Source organism: Catharus ustulatus, chromosome 13 (assembly GCF_009819885.2).
Source record: "Catharus ustulatus isolate bCatUst1 chromosome 13, bCatUst1.pri.v2, whole genome shotgun sequence".
Taxonomy (NCBI): domain Eukaryota; kingdom Metazoa; phylum Chordata; class Aves; order Passeriformes; family Turdidae; genus Catharus; species Catharus ustulatus.
Window position 1 is genome coordinate 2,933,632 of NC_046233.1, and position 21,952 is coordinate 2,955,583.

At 41.7% G+C, this 21,952-nt stretch overlaps 1 protein-coding gene across 2 annotated transcripts in view; it reads left to right on the forward strand.

Annotated features, from left to right (window-relative positions):
* Window positions 1-21,952, forward strand: part of LOC117002486 (contactin-3-like) — a 99,378-nt gene that overhangs the window by 32,499 nt on the left and 44,927 nt on the right. For both annotated transcript variants that reach the window (XM_033071648.2, XM_033071649.1), the window contains one exon: window positions 16,421-16,516. In XM_033071648.2, the coding sequence (XP_032927539.1) occupies window positions 16,421-16,516 (96 nt within the window). The remainder of the gene's footprint in view (window positions 1-16,420; window positions 16,517-21,952) is intronic.

The window sequence follows — 21,952 nt, forward strand, 5'->3', positions numbered from 1 at the left end:
CTTCCAACCTTAATATTGCCACAGATTATCCACTGGTGGAGACTTTATGAATTGGGTATTTTAGAGTTTCATCCAATTTCTCATTTTTAAGGTTTGCTGTGTAGGGAGATCATAGAGCCCTGGATTTATTGAGTCAGGGCAGCTCTGGGGGTGTGGAATGGAAGGAAGGAGATTTTTCCCTACCCTTTTCAAAATGGGGAGAAACATTTATCCTGTATCAACAACCTGAAAATGGGACAGATTCATTCCTTGCCACGATGTTTTGTGCTGGCTGGGAAGTGATTCCAGCAAGCACTGATAAGAGACAGTGTTTTGTGAGATAAACTGCTGACAGTAATGGTGCCTTGACTTCTTGGGGAGAGGGGGTGTGTGACAGTTCTTTCACAGTTTGGAAGAATTGCCTTTGATTGCAGCTGTAGAAAAACCCTAAATCTGAATTTGCTTACTAGCCTGTGTAAAACTTTATTGTAGACCATAGACTGTAGTTAAAAGTAAGTAATTTACATGGCTGAATCTATTTTTATACATAATTTGTGTATGAAATCTGAAGATTCATCTCCAATTTCACATCTACATCACAGCATTGCTGCAGAGGGGACATATTTCAGCTTTTGCAAGACTTTGCCTAGTGAGTGACAATAGTGAGCAACATATTTGAAAATATTACTTCTAATTCATTTTTTAAAGTTTTTTTGAATCTGAACACGAAATACGGTATTCTGTAAAGAGATTCTGATGAGAAAATGAAATTACATAAAAGCATAGAGGAAATGAGGGAGAAAAAGCAGTTGTTTCAGATCATAACCTCCTTGGTTGGGGTGACAGCTTCAATTCCATCTGAGCTCTCTCCAGTTCTCATCCTTTTTATGTTGGATTAAGTAACAGTTTTTGTCTTCTTATTCCCATAGCAACCTTATCTCTCTTTATTTTCTTGATGTAAATCTGCTTGTCTCTTACTATCTTTCAAAGCTTGTGCATGAATAGCTGGTGAAGGAGAGGAGTGTGGCAAGGAGAGAGCAGAGACTTTCTGGCATAGAAAATAAGGGGAGGAATGTTTTGGAGCTAGAAATAGAGAGCTAAAAAATACTTCTTTCCTCCCAAAGCTATTTATTGCATCATTTTCCCCCATGTAGTTTTTTCATGAAGGTTACTTTATTTAGTGCTGGTTTAGGATGTTGCGTGAGCTTAACTCCTCCAAAAAGTTTAGGGCAGCCTACGAGCTCAGCCAGAAATACAGACTGAATGATCTGCAGCATTATGGTTTCTCTTTTTGGGAAAAGTGCCACTCTGAGCAAAGGCAGGGCTTGCCTGGCCGTGATTTTGCTGCTCATGGAAGTTGGAATCTCTTGGGAGAAGCTGGAGTTTCGGGCAGGACCCCCAGCTTTGTGTCCAAAACTGTGACAGGGGGTTTTTTGAGTCTGAGATCACTCACTGCACAGTATTTGGTGCATTTAGAGTTTTTGTTTTCTAGCTTGAGCACTAAAGGAAGAGTCAGAAGTCATTTCCTGAGGTTTCTAAGGTTATTTTTTCTTGTCTAAGGAATTCTTTCCTTGACCAGCTGAGTTTGTTTGGCAGGTTGGTTGGAGGCACACTGCCTGCCCTCTGGGCAAGTTTTATTTTTTATGCTATAAACTACCTAAATGATGTTTACAATTACTTTCCAATACATGATACCTACATTGCACTGTCCAGCTTTCTCCTAATCCAATCCAAAAGTGCCATCCTAACCCAAAAGATGAATGCCATCAAGAAGGAGAAAGAAAGACCACATCCAAATTCTTCTATCTTGTCTCTAGACCTTTATTATAAGCAATTTTAAAAATTCACTTTTCTACCTTCTAACAATCTAATTCATACTCTACTTATGTTTTGTGACTTGTAATTCTTCATATAAGGATGGTAATTTTTCGCAGGGACTGAAATCAAACCCACAGGGGTTTTGGGCACTGTGCCAAGGCTTCTGAGCCCCCTGCCCAGGTTTTGAAGCGTCCAAAACCTCACAAAATCCCAGCTTTTGTTTCTTCCTGTTGGTGCACAGTCCAGAACTGGGAGAATCCTGGTGCTTGAATCCTCAGAATGCCAGGGAGGAGGTCACAGCATTAAACCTGTTCCTACAAAAGGTGCACATCCTCCTGAGGGGCAGCTGCTGCTTGGTTTAGGCAGTAAATGGAGTTGAAAAAGCATCAGTGACTTTGTCTCCCCACATCTTTTTCTCTTATTAAATATTTCCCTTAATGTAAGATGTGTCTGAGTGCAAGGGAGACAGTGAACACCAATATGACTTTATATTTTTAGACTTTATGCCTAAATTCTTAAATATTTTTGACAGGAGCCTTTTGAAATACTGGCTTCATTTCTGTAAAAAAAAATTTATAAATAACTAAAAAATTTCAGCATTTCCTGCCCATTTGCTCACCTGGTAAAGCTCTAAATCAAAAATACTTTAATTCTTTTTTGTGTGTATATTTGGTATCTTTGTTTAAGAAAAGTAGTGATGTTCCTTAGGATTTTTGCATTACAGGACTGTTCTTAAAACTCTAAAATATGGATTATTTGGGAAAACAGAGTTCATATTAGCTGAAAAATCAAAGCAAGTCCTTGCTAAGGAAAGTATTTCAGCCCTTGATTTGTTTGTCAGAATTACTCTAATGGGGTCTTGTTAGCCCATTTAACATGCTACTGATAATATAAGATAATATTTAAAAATGTTTACATTGCAGTAATACCCCATTAAGGGCCTGATCTAAAGCCCATTGAAGTTAATAAGAACATTCAGTAGCAATTGAATGCTTTGATCTTTCAAATGCAGTTTTTGCAAGTTAAAAAAAAATTAAAAATCAAACATGAAAATTGTTCCAGTCAACAGGAACATGGCATTGCTGTGTCCTACCCCACCCTTCATGGCCCATAAAGCTATTGGACTTGGAGCCTCCTCAAACTGAAATAAAGGTTTAGAATATCAATTTGGAATGTGTTTTGCAGCAACAAGCTGTGATGTAAAAAAAGGGTGTTGCTAAAAGGCTTTTGATGAGGACTTGGAATAAGGGAAAGCTTGGCTGGGTGGCTGAGAGAATTTGACTTCATCTTTTAATAGGTGTAGAGTTTGATTTTATTTTTATTTTTTAGATACAGAGTCCCCTGGCATGGTTTTAGACAACATTATCTTATTGAAGGTGTTCTTCAAATCATGTAGAGCAGTTGTCCTTTCCTTTTGAGGTCACTTGGAAGATGTGTAGGGGATTTGGGGATGTGGCTCAGTGGGACCTGGCAGTGCTGGGGAATTTGAGGATCCTGGAGATCTTTCCCAACCTAAGTGATGCTGTCATTCTGTAACAAGCACAGGTGTCTTGTGATGTACAGAATTACTCTGACATTCAGTGAATTTTTAAGAAATACACAGTAAAGTTTCACTGAATTAACCCCTTGTCTGCTGAATAAATGTGGGCAGATTGCAAATAACAATTTCAGTGCCTTCACTGAGTATCCCCTTACTTTAAATGTACTTTTGCAGAGCTCCAGTTTGCTGCCAACCTGTGTATTTTGCTTTCTGATGTTCATTGCAAAGCAAAGCAAGCATCTTAAAACTGAAGCAGTGGAAGTGAGAGCTGCTCCTGTTACAGTGCATTGCTTGTGTCTTTATTCCTGTATTGATTATGTATTTATGTCTTGTTTCTCATCCAGTGTGGCACCGAGTAGTTACAGAGAGCACAGGCTGGGACTTGTGGGGAGTCTCATTTAATAACCAAGGAAATTCTCTGTACTTATGAGAAGAGATGCAGTACCTGATTTTATTTTCCTGTTATTGCCTCTCCCAGCCCTGTGCAGCGAGACATCTTCTCTCTTTTTTTATGAAACTGCATTTTTTCAGCCCATGACTTTTTATTAAATTGCAGTTAACGATATATTTCTGAGGATTACATCACCCTGCAAGGAGCAGTTTGGCTTGGGCTGGGGATCAGTGTGCACATGGAGCATCTGTCACAGAACAGTTCTGCTCAGATACCAGCAAAAAGATTGGAGGTCCCCCTGTGTTTTGGGGGTTTTCTCTTTATGTACATGTCTCAATGTATTAAACTCTCCTCAGCAGCACTGGGATTGTATTTGTTTCACTAAATGGAGTAGCAGAACTCAGATATTTCTCAGGAGTTGTTTTTTTTTCCCCTCCTGCAGCCTCTGTTGTTGAATGGTCTGATGCTGAATTTATTAATCTATGCCATTGCTTGCTCAGGTGTAATCCCTTGTTCAGCCACATTTATTCACCCACTGAAGGATGTGCACATTGGTCCATCATGGCATATTAAAGGTTTGCCTCCTCCTGCCACAGCTGTCATCTCTTTGACCCCTCAGTAAACTAACAGTCTTCCACATAATTTTGCTTTCATTCAAGTGTAATGCCATTACTGTGGAGGCAGACAGAATGCAATTCTCTGAAGATCTTGTCTCATTCCCTTCTCTTCCAGGGAGGTTAATGTGCTCAGATGATCCCTGCATTTTCTTTTTTGGTCTCTTGCTGCAAGAAGAGCGAAAAAATAGAGTGCTCCTGGATAATCTGTTTGGACTGGCTTTGGGGGGATGGAGCAGGCTGGGAACATGAACTCACCAGCTGGGTAGAAGCTCTCTTTACCACTTGTATTTCAGATGTCTTCATCTGTTTCCTTAGCACTTTTTATTTCTACAACCTTTTACAAAAATGTTGTACAGATGTTTTTTTTCCTGAAATGGAAATAACCGAGTCAAAACCTCTTTACCCAAAACGAGCTGAGCCAGGTTTAAATATTAATGACATGTGAGAAGCACTGGAGTCTGAAGCTGAAGCAGTGTTTTGCCCACAGCTATTTGTCATTTACAAATTCCAGAAAAGACCCAGCCACTCCCTGAGCTTGTGGGGAGCTCTGCAGGGTCAGGGCTGTGCAGCCTGTGGTCAGGGATTTCTGATTTTGGGGATGGGAGGATGCTCAGAAATGAGCCTGGGGACATGAATTCCAGCCCCAGCAGGAATCCTGTCCCTGAGTGCAGGTTCCCTGGATGAACTTGCTGTCATTGTCACATCTGCTGACTTGGAATCGCATTGATTGCCTCTACTGTAGGCACTGCTGTTTTTTTTACCCACTAATTAAGTTAAAAATCAAACGAGCCAGTGATTTGTTGGGTGTAGGGGCTGGTTCTGCACTGCCACAGCTTCTCATCTGCTGGCTGAACTCTTGTGTGTGATTTGCCAGAGGCTTCCCTGGGTATCAAATGAGTGTGTGATATGATGCTTTTGATTTTTAATAATCTGATATTAACAGTGGTGTTTTGCATTTCCTTATCTGTTGTTAACACTCCTTTGCATTCAGCTGGTTTTGAAGCTCTGATTTCTTACTACATCTCTCTTTCTGATTTTATTTCAGCTTCTTTTCAGAAGAGTTTTTATGCTGCTTTGGTTAGCAAAGTGTAGCATTTTTCTCTTTAGTATTTCATAACTTCAGCTCTTAATAACACATGCTGCACTTACTTACTCTTTCATCTATTTTTGTATCTCTTTTTTGCTTCCATTTAATAGTAACTTTAGCATCTCTTTAAGCCAGTTGCACCTTATCCATCCCTTATTTTTCCCCTATCTTTCCTGATGGGGATTCAGTGGAATTACTGTCTTATTTCTTCAAGAAACCTTTTGTTGCCTCATAATAAATCCTTCTTTAGTGGGAAAAAAAATAAAATAAAAATCAACTTACATTGTGATGGCAGATCTGAGCTCTGTATTTAAACTTGTGGGACCTTAGCATCCTTCCAGGCTCTGGTATTTGCTGACTGCATGGCAAGGGTAGAATGGGTTTGTCACATCCCAGAGGCTGGGACAGGGCTGCTGTGCCCCCAGGGAAAGCCAGACAGGTGAGCACAGTGAGGTCTGAGTGCCCTGAGTGCCTGTACAGGGTCACTGAGTAGGGCAAAGTGCTGAGTTCTTACCACAAATGCTTTGTTTAAATAATTTAATTTATTCCAACTCATGCTTGCAAGGATCTTCTGCTCTTCCTCTAGCCAGTGCAGATCCCAGTTCAGTCTGAGCCAGGCCAAATGCAGTTTTGTTATCTGTTCTTTGTTTAATTTTCTAATGATTATCTCCCTGCCTTCATAAAGCAAAACATGGGATTTGTTATCTGCATGAGGATTACAATGATTGGGTTTAAACGTGTCACCATTACATCTGGGTCACAGCAATGATTAATATTGAGAGAGAGGTTTTGTAACCAGGCTGAAGCTCTAGCACATGTCCTGGAAAGGCTGCTGTGATTTTAGGGGGGCTGTGAGGGGCAGAAGTGGATGTGGGGCAGAGCAAGTGGAATTTGGGTTTGGTACAAGCAGGCGAGTTTGGGTTTGGTTATCAGCAGGTGGAATTTGGGTTTGGTACAAGCAAGTGGAATTTGGGTTTGGTACAAGCAGGTGAATTTGGGTTTGGTACAAGCAGGTGGAATTTGGGTTTGGTACAAGCAGGTGGAATTTGGGTTTGGTTACAAGCAAGTGGAATTTGGGTTTGGTTACAAGCAGGTGAATTTGGGTTTGGTTACAAGCAGGTGAATTTGGGTTTGGTTACAATCAGGTGGAATTTGAGTTTGGTTACAAGCAAGTGGAATTTGGGTTTGGTACAAGCAGGTGAGTTTGGGTTTGGTTACAAGCAGGTGAATTTGGGTTTGGTTATCAACAGGTGGAATTTGGGTTTGGTTACAAGCAAGTGGAATTTGGGTTTGGTTACAAGCAAGTGGAATTTGGGTTTGGTACAAGCAGATGGAATTTGGGTTTGGAACAAGCAGGTGAATTTGTCACTGATCAGCCTGGGCTTGTCACTGGCAGGAGCAGTGCTCTGGTGGGATGAAAGGCAGTGCTTGCAGTGCTTAGCCTGGAGAAAACAAGCTGTGCCAGAGGTTATTCCTGTCTCCCTCTGATGAGAGGAGCTGGGAGATGTCTGTGTTGGCATCACAGCACAGTTTTACTGCTGACCCTTGTGTTAGCCCTTCCCCACTTTGCAGTGACTGACCTGGGGTGGCATTCTGCCTTGGTTTGTGTGGCTGCAGCCTTTGTGGCCGTCCTGCCCCAGAAAAGCCACCAGGATCAAGTGCTGTGACCTTGTGATGGGCAGCAGGCAGGAGCATCCTGCCAAGAGCTGCTCTGGGCATCTCCTGCAGCTGCTCCCAAATCCCTTCACCCTGCACCAGGGATCCTGTGCTGCCAGCTGGGAGCTGCTGGTGGGAAGTACAAGGGTGAGAAAGTTATTTACACAGCTACAGATCAGTAGAACAGCCACCACAGGTCCAGCTCTGTGTGTTGGAGCAGCTACAAGTGGCCACAGCTCCTCTGATTGCCCCAAACATCCCCCCAGGAGCACAGAGCCAGAGCTCAGTGTAAAGGGTAAAGAATATCTTCACACCTTCCACTGAGCACTCAGGCTCTTGAAAACTAATTAAACACTCAGCAGCACTGAAGAGGTTTCCAGGCAAGACAGGAAAGTGGCTGCTGCAATAGCAGGAGGCTCTGGTGTGAACCACCAGCCCTTGGTGCTGGAATCTCCCTGCTGGGGCTTTTGGGTTGTTCCTCTGCCAGTATTTGTGGCCTCAGGAAACCTTAATTCTGGCGTTTTCTACCTCCAAATAACTGAGTTTGCAGCCTCAGTGTGTTCTTTTAATTTTATTAGGGACTAGGGAGTAATATGTTTGTGCAGTACTGGATAGGTTGTGCAGTGGTTTTCTGCTTTTCATTAAATAATTAATTAACAGCTCATGCTTGTGCACAGGTTGGAGATGTGACTTCATTGGGAAACTTCATCATTTGCCTTTCATCTTCAGCACTGAAGAAATGATTCTGCCTCATGGGCTCCTCCATGGTCTGCCTCATGGAGATAAAATTCTAATTTTCATTTTTGCTTTTTTTATGTGAATCTGGCAAATTATTATTGTTTTGAGCATCTCCTCTGTCCACATCACAGTAACATGGAGTTTCTTTCCATTTTTCTGCCTTATCTGCCACAGAAAATACCAGTTTTGCTTGTCAGCTGCAAATGACATCAGGGTGAGAAATGCCTTTCCCTGCATTCCTGTTCCCTGAATACTGTAAGAAATAACTCCAGACCTGCTTTAGCCACTTTTTGCTACTGTGAAGGAGGTGAACAAAATCTCTTCTGGTTTGCTTTGATGTGCTCCTGAGCATCCATTAAGCTACAACCTCAGTGTTGCTGTATGGTGCTGGGATAGAAATAGAAATAGATCATTTTTCTTATCTGTGCTGTCCTTCTGAGCCTGTTAATGCAGTCTAATCCCAGCGAGTAACCCCAGAGATTTATAGTCAGAAATGTTTGCAGCAATTTTCCAGAGCCTGTTTTATGCTGTGGTGACATCTTGGTGCTCACTCAGATCCTGCTGGGGTTGGAGTGGAGCATGTTACACCCCTGATTCAGAAATGGTAGGTTTGAACTTCACAGGAGCAATTAATGTCAGTCCCAAATGCTGCATTCAGGATGCTGAGGCTGAGGCACTTTAATTGTCAAACGTGAAAATTCGCCCACCTCTTCCTTCAGATTGTGATGTGAATTGTTAATACAGTGAAATAACTCTTCTTCCTCTGCATGAGCCAGGCAAATGTGCTCTGAAAATTACTTTTATTTCTGCCTCTTTTTCATCTTCAGTAATAGAATTTAGCTTTAATTTCTCCTAAATTCCTCTGTAAATATTATTTTTGTCACAGTGTGAATCTATCCTTGCACCTTATCCTTTCTACAGCTTACTTCAAGTGGATTATTGAATTCAGTTTTGTAGAAATTGTCACCTGCTCCAGGTTCCCTTGTATTTCTTTTAATAAAGAGTTGAGGTACAGCATACCTGAGGTTGAGAAGTAGCAAACTGGAGAATTATTAAAATAAATATGAAAAATTGAAGTATATTAGTGTTTAACATGTCCAGTTAAAAATACTGAACTGGAAATAAAACCCAGCTGATTTTGGAGCAGAAAATGGCCTGGGTGATTCTGGCAGGGTCAGTAATGGGTTAAGGTTGGATCTCTTACTCCTGGTATGTTATTTCACTGCTGTAGCTGATGGATGGGGAGATGATTTCTTTCATTGCACATACAACAAAATATTTCACATTATTTTGCTCAGCCCAGGTCAGGCCACCCATTTGGATGTGAACACAGCTTTGGAAGGGCTGGGAACACTGGGGTTTGTGCTGGCTCCCAAGTTTTTGGTTTGGAGGTCTGGAGAGCAGCTGGGGTGAGGCACTGTGGGCAGGACACTTGTCCATCTGCTGTTTTATTCTCTGTCACTGTCACATCTCTGCTGGCCCCAGGCAAAGCTGGGACCTGTGCCAGCTGCTCCACACCTTGAGAGGTGAGGAAATGGCAGAGCCTGGCTGCCCAGACCCCAGGAATCCTTTCTGGTGATGAAATATTTTGTAATAAATGGGGCAGAATCTGCCCATTTCTCTGTGGAAAGTGGAATCTCTGGAAGCATAAAAGGACTGAAGTCAGTGGCAGGAAAATAAAACAAATCCCACTGTCATCAGCATGTTCCCAGTGCTTTCAAACTGAGCTGTTGTAGGATGGTTTTCATTGATTTATTTATTGAGGAAAGGCTTTTTGGGAGCACTGCTGCATATTTAATAAATAAACAAACCTTCACATAATTAGAGCTAGATCTGGCAGGGCTTTAGCCATCTGTTTAACTATTGAAATGTGAATAGCCTGGTGTTCTTCAGCACTAAACCTGCTTTGTGGTTACCAGGGCTGGAGCTTAGCAGACAGTCAGGATGTTCTTAGGGCTTGTTTTGGGAAAGTGTTAGGGGGAAAAAAATAAAAAAAAAAATCTGTGTTGCATCTGAGAAGTTGACTGTAGGATAATTTCCTTGAGCAAACATCCTTGCCTCCTGAGATGCTTCTCAAATTGCTTGAATTGCTTTGTTCAGTGCTGTGTTTGCCTGGAGTTGAGTGGTAATTCCCAGATAATAAGAATTTGTGAAAGGCATATTTTTGGAAATACCTATTGGAGAACATTTTCCTTTCAAAACATGCATTTCCCTAGTAACGCTGCTAGGGCTTGCTTTGGGTTTTTTCCAGTTCTTTCAGTGCATTTTTGCCAGTGCAAAGCGTGTTTAAAAAAAAAACCACCTCCTGCTTATGGGATGTTGACTCAACTTTTATGCTATTAATATTGTTTTACTGCCTTTTTTTTTGTTTTAATCTCTGCTGTCTCTGGTCCCTTCCTTGAGTTCCTCCACACAAACCACCTCATCCATTTCTGTCCATTTTCCCCTCATTATTGAAGCTCTTCTACCTCTTCCCATGCTGGCATCTCCTGCTCACCACACTGATACATCTGTGCTAACTTATTTTTCAGCTTTTCCTATTTTTTTTTGTGCTCATATAACACAGACTTTTGAATTATTCTCCTTTAATTGGTGTAAGAGCATTTAATTTTCTCCTGTTTCGTATTTTCCTGCACCTCAGGTTGATTCAAGGGAAGGGGAAGAGTTGTAAAGATTTGTGAGGTGTTTTTGCTGCTGTTGGCTGGTTGCTCACTGCACCTGGCTCCAGCAGCCTGCTCATCCCAGCAGGGCTCACCTGTGCAATATTCACAATTCCTGGGATGGGAACAACCTGCAGGGTCTGCTGTGCACTGAGGTTTGCTGCATTTTATTGGCAATATTTCTATGGGCTCTGCTGGTGGCACTGATGGGAGCAGAGGTGGGGGCAATATTTCAAACTCTCAGGTTGTCTGAGCAGCATTTTGGGTGCAAAGTGAGATTTGAAGGGTGGGAGGTTGTTTTGCTCACCCTGCTTTGAGGGCATAAAATGTGAGTTGAGCCAGGAAGGGATTTTGGAGAGGTTGATGTGGAGTTCTGTGTTTGCACCAGCAGCCTCTGGATCTCTCCTGGAGAGAAAAATCACCCCCACCCTGCCTGCTTTGAGTAATGCTCACTCCTGCACTGTTCATATTTTTGTTCCTCTCTCTCAGCCCAGCAGAAATTGGTTACAGAGATAATTTTTGGTCTCATCCCTCGCTCCTACCTCTGTGATTTTCCAAGCTCTGGGAAGGCAGCAGCAGGTTTGTCACTGGCTCACTGCAGCCTTGGTGTGTTGGGGTTAACAGGCAGTTTATCCCAAATATCCTGGTGGAAATTATTTATGCAAAGTGTACATCCAGATTTGGGTGCCTGTCTGAAGAAATATAAAATTCATGACCACAGCAATGCCAGTTTTGGGGTGCAGGGTGGTGGGGGAGGTTTGTTCATGCACACAGGTGATTTAGGGCTGAAGGCTGTTTGGTTTTGCTGTTTGTGTTCTTTTTTTTCTTTTTAAAGAAACAAATTGGCGTTACTCTGTTTTCTCCAGCAGTTCTCATTACCAACACAGCTATTACAACGTGCTGAGGCTGTTATTTGCCCTCAAGAGCTGGGAGAGTGGAATTTCCGATCTTTTTAATAATGTGACTTTTTCCAGGGCGAGTGGGCTGTGAATTAGTGCTTCATTATGGGCTGACATCAAACAGAGTCCCCACTTCAGAATTACCCACTCAAGAAAACAGCTCAGATTTGGTTGTCTGACTCATTTAGGCACTCGAACATCCTACCAATGCAGACTTGTACCTAAAGTATATTTAACAAGTTCTGCTCCTTTGAATAACAGTGGGTCTGATGTAGCAATACAATAAATATTTTCATGGCTATTAAGGGACAATTATGTTTTTAGAGCTTGAATCTTTGTTCTGCAGTTTTCAAAACATGGTAGAATTGCTAATAAACATGTGTTTGACAATAAAGAGCAATTGATACAAGTGTGGTGAGATGCTTGGGTGCTACTGGACTTGGAGCTGGAAATCTGAATTTTAAAAAAAAAAAAAAAGTTGAAAAACTGAATCCTGCTCGTCTCACAGTGAATGTGTTCTGTGTATTACCTAAAATAATAAATAGGATTTGGTGTAAGTTTTAGCAGTGCCTGCAAATCTTGCAAAGCTCCTGTGTACAGAATTAGTGTCAGGGGTGAAATATCCCCCAGGTTTCTTGACAAAATGCAGCATCAGTCAGCACTGCCACAAGGCACAGCTGTGTGTGTGGAGCAGCTCTGGCACCAGAAACGCTCTGAATTCTTCATGGCAGGATGCTGTGTGTCTTCTCTGGTGTTTGATGTGATCCTGCCCCATCCCTTTGATTTACCAAAATATGAGTATTGGCCTAACGCTGATACTCAACTATGACAGACCAAAGCCTCTCTAACAATTTAAAGTTACAAAGTGAATGTTTATTCAGCGCTGGGCAGCAGTGTGAGGTAACCCTCTAACACACACTGCACAATCACAGCTGGTCACAGAGTCTGTTTATTGACAAAAGGTTCAAACAAATCCATATTCATAATACCAGCCCCTCCCATCCCCACTGCCCATGGTAATTAGCTGGAATGGCAATTAAGCAGCGTGGTTGGCTTCTTGAATTAAGTCTGGGTTCGTTTTTGTGGGGAGGGGTCTTAAAAGGAGGAAGTAAGGCGAGTCTTCCTCACCCTGACCTTTTCTATCAATGACAATACAAATGGCTTTTGGGGCAGCTCCAGTTTTGCAAAGAATGAGTTTCTGGTTGCAATTGTTTGTGTTCTTTGAACCTGCCTACCAGTTTCATCCTTTCCCATTGCAAGCACAGCTCAGCAAACATAAATTGACAGGAATCAATTATTTAAATTTCAGGTGACTATCTCAAGCCTAATTTCTTCTAACTTTTAACTAAAATCCTAATTTCTCTAAGATGAGTGTTTCACATTCTGGATGACACGGGATCACAAACCAGAGACATCTGGGAGCTGCTCGCAGTGAGTTTGGTCTGTGGGCTCTGCAGATGAGTTCTGATTTATTCTGTTATAAAAATGTCACTGAGTTCAGTTTACCTTACAGAGATGCTCCAGGTCGTGTTTTCCCCTCATGAATCCACAAATCCATGTCTTTTAATTGCCCTGAGTGCCACAGGAGTGTTCAAATGCAGCTCTTACAGGTTGGATACTCACATCACTGTCACTCCACTTTTTGGAATCTTTGTCTCAGTGCTTAAGACTGAAAACTTGGCTCATTCAACAAAAGGAGAGAACCCAGAGGAATATGCAGTTTTCACATCTTTTCTATATGGGCAGGAACTCGTTTTGTTGTTCCCACTTTGGGCAGAATCAAAGACTTTTCTGCAAAGCTGAATTGTGTTTTTTTTCTTCACTTTATTGCAATGGCATGTGCATTTCAGTTGATACAACTTTATGGACTTGGTGCTGAAGCAATGAGGCAAATACATGTATTAGCAGGGGAAAGGAGAAGAAAATGCTGTTTCAGGAGTCAGAAAGCCTCAGTTGCTAATTTTAAACTTCCTTCTATGTGGCAAACTCTAAACAGGCAATAAAAGCATTTAATTTGCAAATTACAGTTCTAGCTGTTTTTATATTGGATTTTTTTTTCCCCTGTAGTCAGGATTTTTGTAACATTTTTACCAAAATATTTTCAGCAGCACGATTAGAGCCTTAGCCTGGCAGGGTTAAGTAATTAAATTGTTAATTTTTTCCATGAATGGTTGCATTTCAGATGAAAGGAGATTAGAAGCGAGGTGTAATAAATGCAAGGAAGAAGTGAAAAGATTAAGGCAAGAGAAACTAATGAAAACACTTCAGTTTGGTGACCAGGTTGAAGAGTTTCAAAAATCTGCTGATGAGTAAACCAGTCCTTAGTCCAGCAGATAAAATGCAGAAATACTTCATGTGTTTCTGGCCTTTTCTTTGCCTGAACAATGGGATGTTGTCATCTCATGGCTGCTGAAAAGTGAGTCCTGTTCTGACTCACCTCTCCTCAAAACAATCTTCTGTCCTGATCCCTGTTCTTTGTTTGCAGTTATATTTTATCTGCTGAGACATTTCAGCAGGGTAAGAACCTCTGATTTCAGGGATACAGCTCAATCTGTAAAAATAAACAAGCTTTGTCATTATTAGTCCACCTTTTAAGGTGTTTTATTTACCCTGAGGATTTCATGTCCCTTGCCAATGAGTTCCTGCAATAATAAGTTTTGTTAGGAGATGCAGCTCTTCTCCCTGGAGTTATTGTGCTTGGAATAGCAGCTTTATTTAAAAAATCAAACAAAAACCTGACAAAGAAGCTCAAGGATAAACAATCACTCTTGATATACTTCCAAACAGCCTGGGTTTGACCTTCAGCCCCGTGGATGTGCTGCAGAGCTCCTGGACATGGGAGCAGCGTGGTGTTGAGCAGCAGGCAGTGCTCTGCAGGTCAGGGATTGGGGCTGGGCTGTGCAATGCTAAGCAAGAGCCCTGCTCCTGTTCTGCATGCTGCTTCTCATTATGCTCAAAGCTGTGCCAGGCAGTGCAGGAGTTTGTATGGAAATGAAGTGATGCTATTTTGTGGTGACTCCGGTAGCTGAGCTGCTCTGGAAGGTGGGATGAGGAACTTCCTGCTAATTTGTGGGAAATTATTTTTTTATTGTAGTATGGCTCATATTCTTCATTTTTGGATGGGTGTGCGTTGCTTCTTGTTTCCCCAACAACTGGTTTTATGTGGCAACACTCTTCACCTGCAGTCAGTGATAAATAATTCCAATTTTTACAGCACTGCAGCAGCTCAGAGCTGTGGTGGGTCCTGCCTGGTCCCTCTGGGATGATTCCCTTCCCAATCCTCCATGTGCCACATCCCCCAAGCTGCTCCCAGCCCAATCCCATCCTGCCCTTATCATCTGTTGGACAACACAAAGACAAGAAAGGCTCTAAAGTTCTGTAGTTGCAATAAATAAACACATGGGCTTCAAAACCCATTTCAGCTATGGAAATGGTATTTTTTAAGATTTATGACTTGTGATGTAAGAGGCAAAATGTGGTCTAAATTAATTTTTTATGTAAAATACTAATTCTTTTGGTGTGATTCATCCTGGTACAAATCAGTGTGTGTTCTCTGAGGTGCTGGCAGCTCCTGGTTTTCCCTTCCATGGCTCTGGGGAATGGTGTTGGGGCAGCTGATGAGTGTATAATGTTATGGGGGAAAGAGCAAGATGCTTGAAAGGCCTGAAACAAGAATTTAATGTCCTGTTTTGATCCCTGAGTGAAATCAGTTTGTGACTTCTACATCATATCCAGCGAAAGGATCTGGGTTTGTTCTGAGGATACCTGCGTGGAAATTCACTTGGGAAGTTGATAAGAGCCCTTCTGAGAAACATTCCTGTGAACTTTATGTGCACTAACAAAGGATTGTACAAACCTCTCTTACTGCAGCATTTTTTAAAGGAGCTGTTGAAATTCTAATCACTCTTATTCAGTGTTCTCACTGTAACAGTTGTTGCTTTGCAGTAATAAAAAACATCATATTTTGGGAAATAGCTGCTGTTGGTCAGCTCACTGCTCCTATTATGCTTGGTTATAAAGACAGCCTTATTTAAAGACTGTGTTAGTTTAGTATCCTATACAAGGTTCTAAACAATTTTTTTTTTTAAGTTGGCTTCTGTTCTGTTATGGAAAAATAGATGGTTTATTTATGGAAAAGGCTGTGAGTGTATTGGTTTGTATTACATGTTGTCTTTAGCTTAGTTCAAGGGTGTAATAAGGTCCAACTTTCTTGGGTCTTGACTCACCAGGCAGAGTGAGTCATAAACATAAAATATAAATTTATTTATATTAATATTTATTTTATTTTATTTTAAATATTAAATATAAATTTATTATAAAATACTGGCATTTATGGCAACTGAAGCATTTGCTTCCTCCCCCCAAGAAGTGCTGGACAACACCATGTGTGATTTTTGGAGTGTCCTGTGCAAGGCCAGGAGATGCACTCAATAATCCTTGTGGATCCTTTCCACTCAGGGTGTCCTGTGCTCCTAAAATAATCCCAGAGCCCCAAGGAGGGTCAGCACACCGAGGTGCAGAGCTCTGGCTTAGTGATGCTCCAGGGACTCTCCTACTGGAATGTGGTCCAGGAGGCTCCTTTCTCCTGGAAAAGATCCATATTTGTTTTCTGAATAGCTGTTATTAATGTCATTTTACATTGGACAGGGAAGCTTAGTTGGATCTTGATGCTGTGTTCATTTTATCCTTCATTTGCAAAGAAACACTGGCTTGAGGACCTATTTTTAAGTCATTGGCTCCATTTTGGTTATCAAAGCAGGGTAGCAGAAGCCAGGCAGAAGAACAAAATTAGCCACAGGATCTGCTCAATTATCTCCCTGCAGATGAATTCCCTTCATCCCAAATTCTGTCACCCTCCCTTGTGCCCAGCAGCCTTGTCTGCAACTCTGCACTGACCGTGCTGGGCTGCACACAGGGGATGGGAGGTCAGGACTTTGGGGATCTGCTGGATTTTAGGGATCTGCTGGATTCCAGGGATCTGCTGGATTTCTCCTGCCTGCTGCTGTCTCCTGATGTGCTGCTCTTCTGTTTGCAGATGTGGAGAGCTCCAGGACGAGGATGAGGAGCGCGGTGTCGGTGCGCGAGGGCCAGGGGGTCGTGCTGCTCTGCGGGACCCCGCCCCGGGCAGGAGGTAAGGGGGGACCTGGGGGCTGGGCAGCACCCCTGGAAATGCCAAAAATCACAATCACAGCGAAATATGGGTTCTGGAGTAAATGCAGGGAGGAGGAAACCAAAATCAAAGGAGGGATGTGTTTAAGAGGATTTACTTTTATCTGGTTCCTGGTCATTTCTGTGCACTTAATGTGTCTGATTTTTATGGGATTTCCTGTAATTAATGGAGGATCTTCTGGAGTTCCATTCTGCCCAATTTCACAATTGGTGAGGCTCAATGAATCCAGTTTTCCCTGTGAGCAGAGAATTGCAGAGATGCTTGTCTTTGACAGTGCCTGTGTTCTTGCAATCAAGACATTCTGTGCTGGGATGCAGTGATGCTGTGTCATTTAAACCACTGCTGCACTGAGGGGGTGAGAAAAGTGGGTATATGGATTCTTGGTGGACCAAAAGTTGCAAGTACCTTTCATCCCTCATTCTGCATCTTCAGTCTTTGACTAATTGCTATTGAGCCCCAAGTAATATCTGAAAGGAACTGGTTTTATTGTTTTTAATTGATACAGAGTGTCATTATTGAAGGGCTGTGATGTTAAACATTACATTTGATTGCAAAGGCAAGGTAATAGAAGCCAGACATTATATTCAATAATATAGGCGTTGTGGCCTCATAAATTTGGCAGAGTCCAAGCAGACACAGCCATAAAGTGGCAATTTTACAACTGTCTGAGCTTGCAGAATTTTTCCCCTCTAAACTGATACATACTCTTAAATCATCTTTATAGCCTTACAGCAGCTTTGTCTTTCAGCAGCTGAGAAAACAGGTCATGTCCCAGCTATCTGTTAGAACCAGAATGATGAAATTCTCCTTCTAGATGCAGTCCCAGGTCTGGAGTGGCCCAGCTGTTGCTGCAGCTGTGTCCTGTGTGTGGGTTTACACCCAGAGGTGATGGCCAAGCTGAGGCAACGCTGCTGGCAGGGTTTGGGTTGAGCTGTGAGCAGGAGGTGATGCCTGACGTGCTCATGGTGCTGGAACAGTGGCTGGGAGAGGTGAGAATTCCTCCTGCAGTCAGCAGATGGGAGATGATTGACACCCCCACACTAATGGTGCTGTTCATGATAAAAACAGAGCTGAGCAAAAAGGAGTTACCAGATGGGACTGAGAACTGGTACCAGAATTATTTCAAATCCTTGAATATGGCTGAGAGTTGGAGGATTAACTGAGGTTTTCAGGAGACATGGAGCAAGGTGGGAAAAAAATCCTCCTCCTTTCTTCACTGAAATAAAGCTGTAGCAGGCTGGCATCAAACACACAGTGTCCCTGCCAGGGTGGGATAAAACATCCAGCCAGGAAGCAGAAATGGTTTGTTAGGAGGAGCAGGGATGGTTTAGGACCATGACCTGGCCTGAGGGATGTTCAGCCCTTTCCAGGTCAGTGGTCTGACTTTTTTTTTTTTAATTTTTTGAGTCTGTATTTATTGCACTGAGCTATCGAAGAATTCCAGGCCATACTAATTCTAAAAACCTTTTTCACCAACTTGTTTCCTCTCCCCCTGTAGCCCCCAAAATACCCTGCTTTTGTTTTCTGGTGTGTTGTGCAGTTTCTAAGATCTTGCTAACTTAATTGCACTTATTTCTTGCATTCTCTGTAAAGAGTTTGCAAGAAGAGACTTGATTAAATAGTGATTATTCCTGCATGTACAGCATCCCAGTTACAATAGAAACCAATGTTCATCCCCAGCTCATAGTATGCAAAAAGAAAATTGCTTCCCTTCCACAATTTATCACATTTTTTTCCTTGCTTATCTTAGGCACAGATATTTACATAAGTTGTGTGAATGTCCCTTTTCAATGGGGAGCAAATTATTCCTGCAGTTTGCAGTGGTTTTGTCCTTTTGAGTGTGCAGTTCCAGCTCCACTGGAGTGTGGACATCCAGCATTAAATCAACAATGAAACTCCATTTACGAATCACAGACCACTCCAATACTTTTTTAGAGCTGCAACATTTCCCCTTTCTGGAAATTGAATAAAATTCCCATTTTTAGCAGTCTTGTTTGGGATTTACTGAGTGGAAGATTTGGTAAATTATTTGAGTGTGAAGACTTTTCCCCCCCACCAAATATTTTCCTGATCAGGCTGGTTTTATGTTAAATACTCAAAGTTGTTTCATAATTGAGCAGTGATGTTTGGATAATTAACATGGTCATCTGTCATTGTTCTGCATGGCCATACTTCTGGATCTTTAAATTCTGTTGCAGGGAGCCTGTTAAAATACCCTTTTTTTGCCACCAAAAATCAGTAAATCATCTCACCCACATTCTCAAAACATCAAAAATGGATTTGTGTAGCTGTCCCACTACTTTTCTAGTTGTTAAAACCTTTAAATTGCGCTGGAATCTCTACAGCTATTTTGACATTTTACTGTGTTACTGTTCTGTCTTTAATGGTTTTAAGGGGCTGTCGATCCAACAAACATCTCCATATCCCAAACTTAATGTTGGACACAGTTAATGTGCAGCTGGTTAAAAAACATTCATGTGATGCTAATTTTTGCCCATTCTGCCAAGAATGGGAAAAGCTAGACATATGGAGATCTAAAAATGATTTTTCACTGCTATTGATTTTGGTCCAAAATTGGTATCTAACGAGTGACAAAGCCCTCAGTGAAGCAAATCTGAGTTCCTGTAGGGTTTTACCTCCTGTTACTACTGTACTGAATTGTGATTATTGTGTAGCTTGTCTTCAGCTGGTATTGCTGTTCCTATATACTCTGATTTATATTTGTTTAGTACAGTCAGTTTTCCTCATCTGACATTGATTTTGGATTTATGAGGTATTTCTGCTCTTCAAGAGAGGAGGAGGCAATGAGGCATGGTCCTTTTGTGTTGTCTGGGGTGCTTTGAAGCTGCTTTATACACAGAGAAAAAGTTGATTTTTAATGGTAGAACTGAAGATCTGCTTGATGGTTATTTGAACATTTCAACAAATTTTAGTTTCCCTGGAAAAACTCCACATTAGTTTTACATTGGTGTGCTTCCTGCAGCATTGTTCCCATGGGGAATGGGACCATCACCCAGGAGAACTTGAATAAATGACAAGAATTTTGTGGAGCTGATGAGCTGCTGCTTGGAAAATCCCAAGGAAATTCTGATTTATTCCTAATCAGCCTTGTGTGCTGTGTGTTCCTATTTCCTGCAGTATGGCAGGGATGTTCCTGCATGGATAAAGCAGCAAGGATTTGTCCTTCCTCTTCATATAACTCCCAGATAAATGTAGGTTTAATCCATAAATGAGGCTGGATTTGAAGGGCAGGGATCAATTCAGCTCACAGCATATTGTGTCAGAGTTGTGACATGCTGATAGGAAATAATATTAGATCATGGAAAAATAGATCCCAATTTATTGCTCAGTGTTTGCTGTGACAAATCCTTCACTGAATAATGGCATGTCTGTTCCAAACGAGTGTTTAGACTTGCAGATTTCTGCTCGTGTCTCTTGTATTGTCATTTGGAGACCTGCAAGTTCCAGCAGGGCTCTGCTTCGTGGGCAGAATGGCATGGAAAGAGTCTCAGATGCCAAAAATACTTGGATGCTTTGCTTCTTCTGCAACTCCTGAATAGCAACAAAATTTTTCAGGGAACTATATAAGTTGAATTAATTTGACGTATTTGGCTTTGGAAACATTTTGTACCTTTGAAGCAAAGCAAAGTTAAATAGGTGCAACTGCAGGATATGATTTCTTTCCTGCTGCACATCAGTGTTTTATGGAAAGGTTGGGTTGGAAGAGACCTTAAAGCTGTGATTCCAGCCCTGCCATGGCAGGGACACCTCCACTGTCCCATTACTCCAACCTGGGACATTCCAGGGATCCAGGGGCAGCCACAGCTGCTCTGGGCACCCTGTTCCACCCTCCCAGGGAAGGGTTTATCTCTAATATCCCATCCACACTCCCGTTTCACCATCCTGGTTTTGCACGTTTGCTTCCTGCTTTAATTGCAGGTTGTGGATGACACACGTCTGGGCACCAGCAATAAATCACACTTGCAGAGCTTCTTGAACAAAAATATATTTTAAGGGGAGTGGTACCTTGAATATTGTAAGGGTATTCTCCTTAAAAACAGCTCCATAATGTTCCTGTGCTGTTTCAATCTGCCAAGGAGAAACAGCATTTTTATTTAAAACATATTTTTCAGTAGTCCTGCTGGTGTCGTCATCATCATCATCTGCACAAATTTCAGCTGGCAGTTTGAAATCAGATGGCACCTGAGAGACACCTCTGTTTGTCCATGTGAAGGGAAATAATACACATTCTCAGCTGCATCTTCCAGAGATTTCTGCCTGCCAGGGCATTCTTTTCACCACCAGGACCAAACCAGAGACACTCTGCTGTGCCCTTTGTCAAATGCGGTCTGCTTTTTTCTTTTGATAAACCTCTGTCCCAAGCTGAAATTAATATATCGTATTTATATTTTTGTGCACCATCTTCAGTTGCTTTGTAGTGCATGTTTTTAAGGTGACACAGAGGTGGGTGAGTGATCTAAGAAGCTTTGAGCAGTTTCCTACCCCAAAATCTTACAGAATTCTAACCCCATGTTCCATTGTGGGGTATCTCAGAAGAATGGGTGGATGGAAAGAAAATTGGAGAAGTAGATTGGGAAGAACCAAACTGCAAGAAAAAATTCAGGTTGAACCTTTTCACTTACCCAGTCCCAGGTATCTCAGTTATGCCTTGGGAAAAAGAGGAGGAAACTGGAGGCAATAACTGCATTTGGCTCTCCACCAGGTTTATTTTTATCCCTAAATTGTGACTGGGGGGTATTTCTCCTCCAGCTCTTTATTATCTTCTCTACTAAAATATTTGGGTTTTTCCTTTGGAAAGAGGATAATTGATTAGGAGGAGGGAGGTGGCTGCAGTCCCAGCTGATCCCAGCACTCAGAACAAGAATGCTGAAAGGAATTTTTGTTTTTCACAAGGGTTTTATCAAGTACCTTCTCCTAAAAGAGTGCAAGAGTACCAAATGAAAGTGTCACTAATTACTGCTTCCACATATAAATATTGGTGCTTTACTTTGAAAATTGACTCCTGGGTATTTCCATTCGTTTTCCTTGGTTTATGTCCCTAATATTTAACACTCACAAGAAATCAGATTTATTTTAGTTCAGCAATAAACTAAACTATCGCCTTTTTTATCCTCAAAATTATTATAGGCAGGAAGCAATTTAAAATCCTTCCAGCTATTGAAAAAGCACAACAGAGTTCTGGAAATGCTCTCAGCAATTAAATGTAAAGTTGTAGGGAGGTGATTAAAAGAACAATTTGTCACTTGAAATGGATATGGCTAATGGGGATGTATTTACATATTGCTTCCTAAAGCACTTTCTTACTTTTCTGCTGCTTCCAGAGTGGGAGCAGCGTGCTCAGAGCCAGAGCTCCTGGAATGACACAGCGAGTCTGGA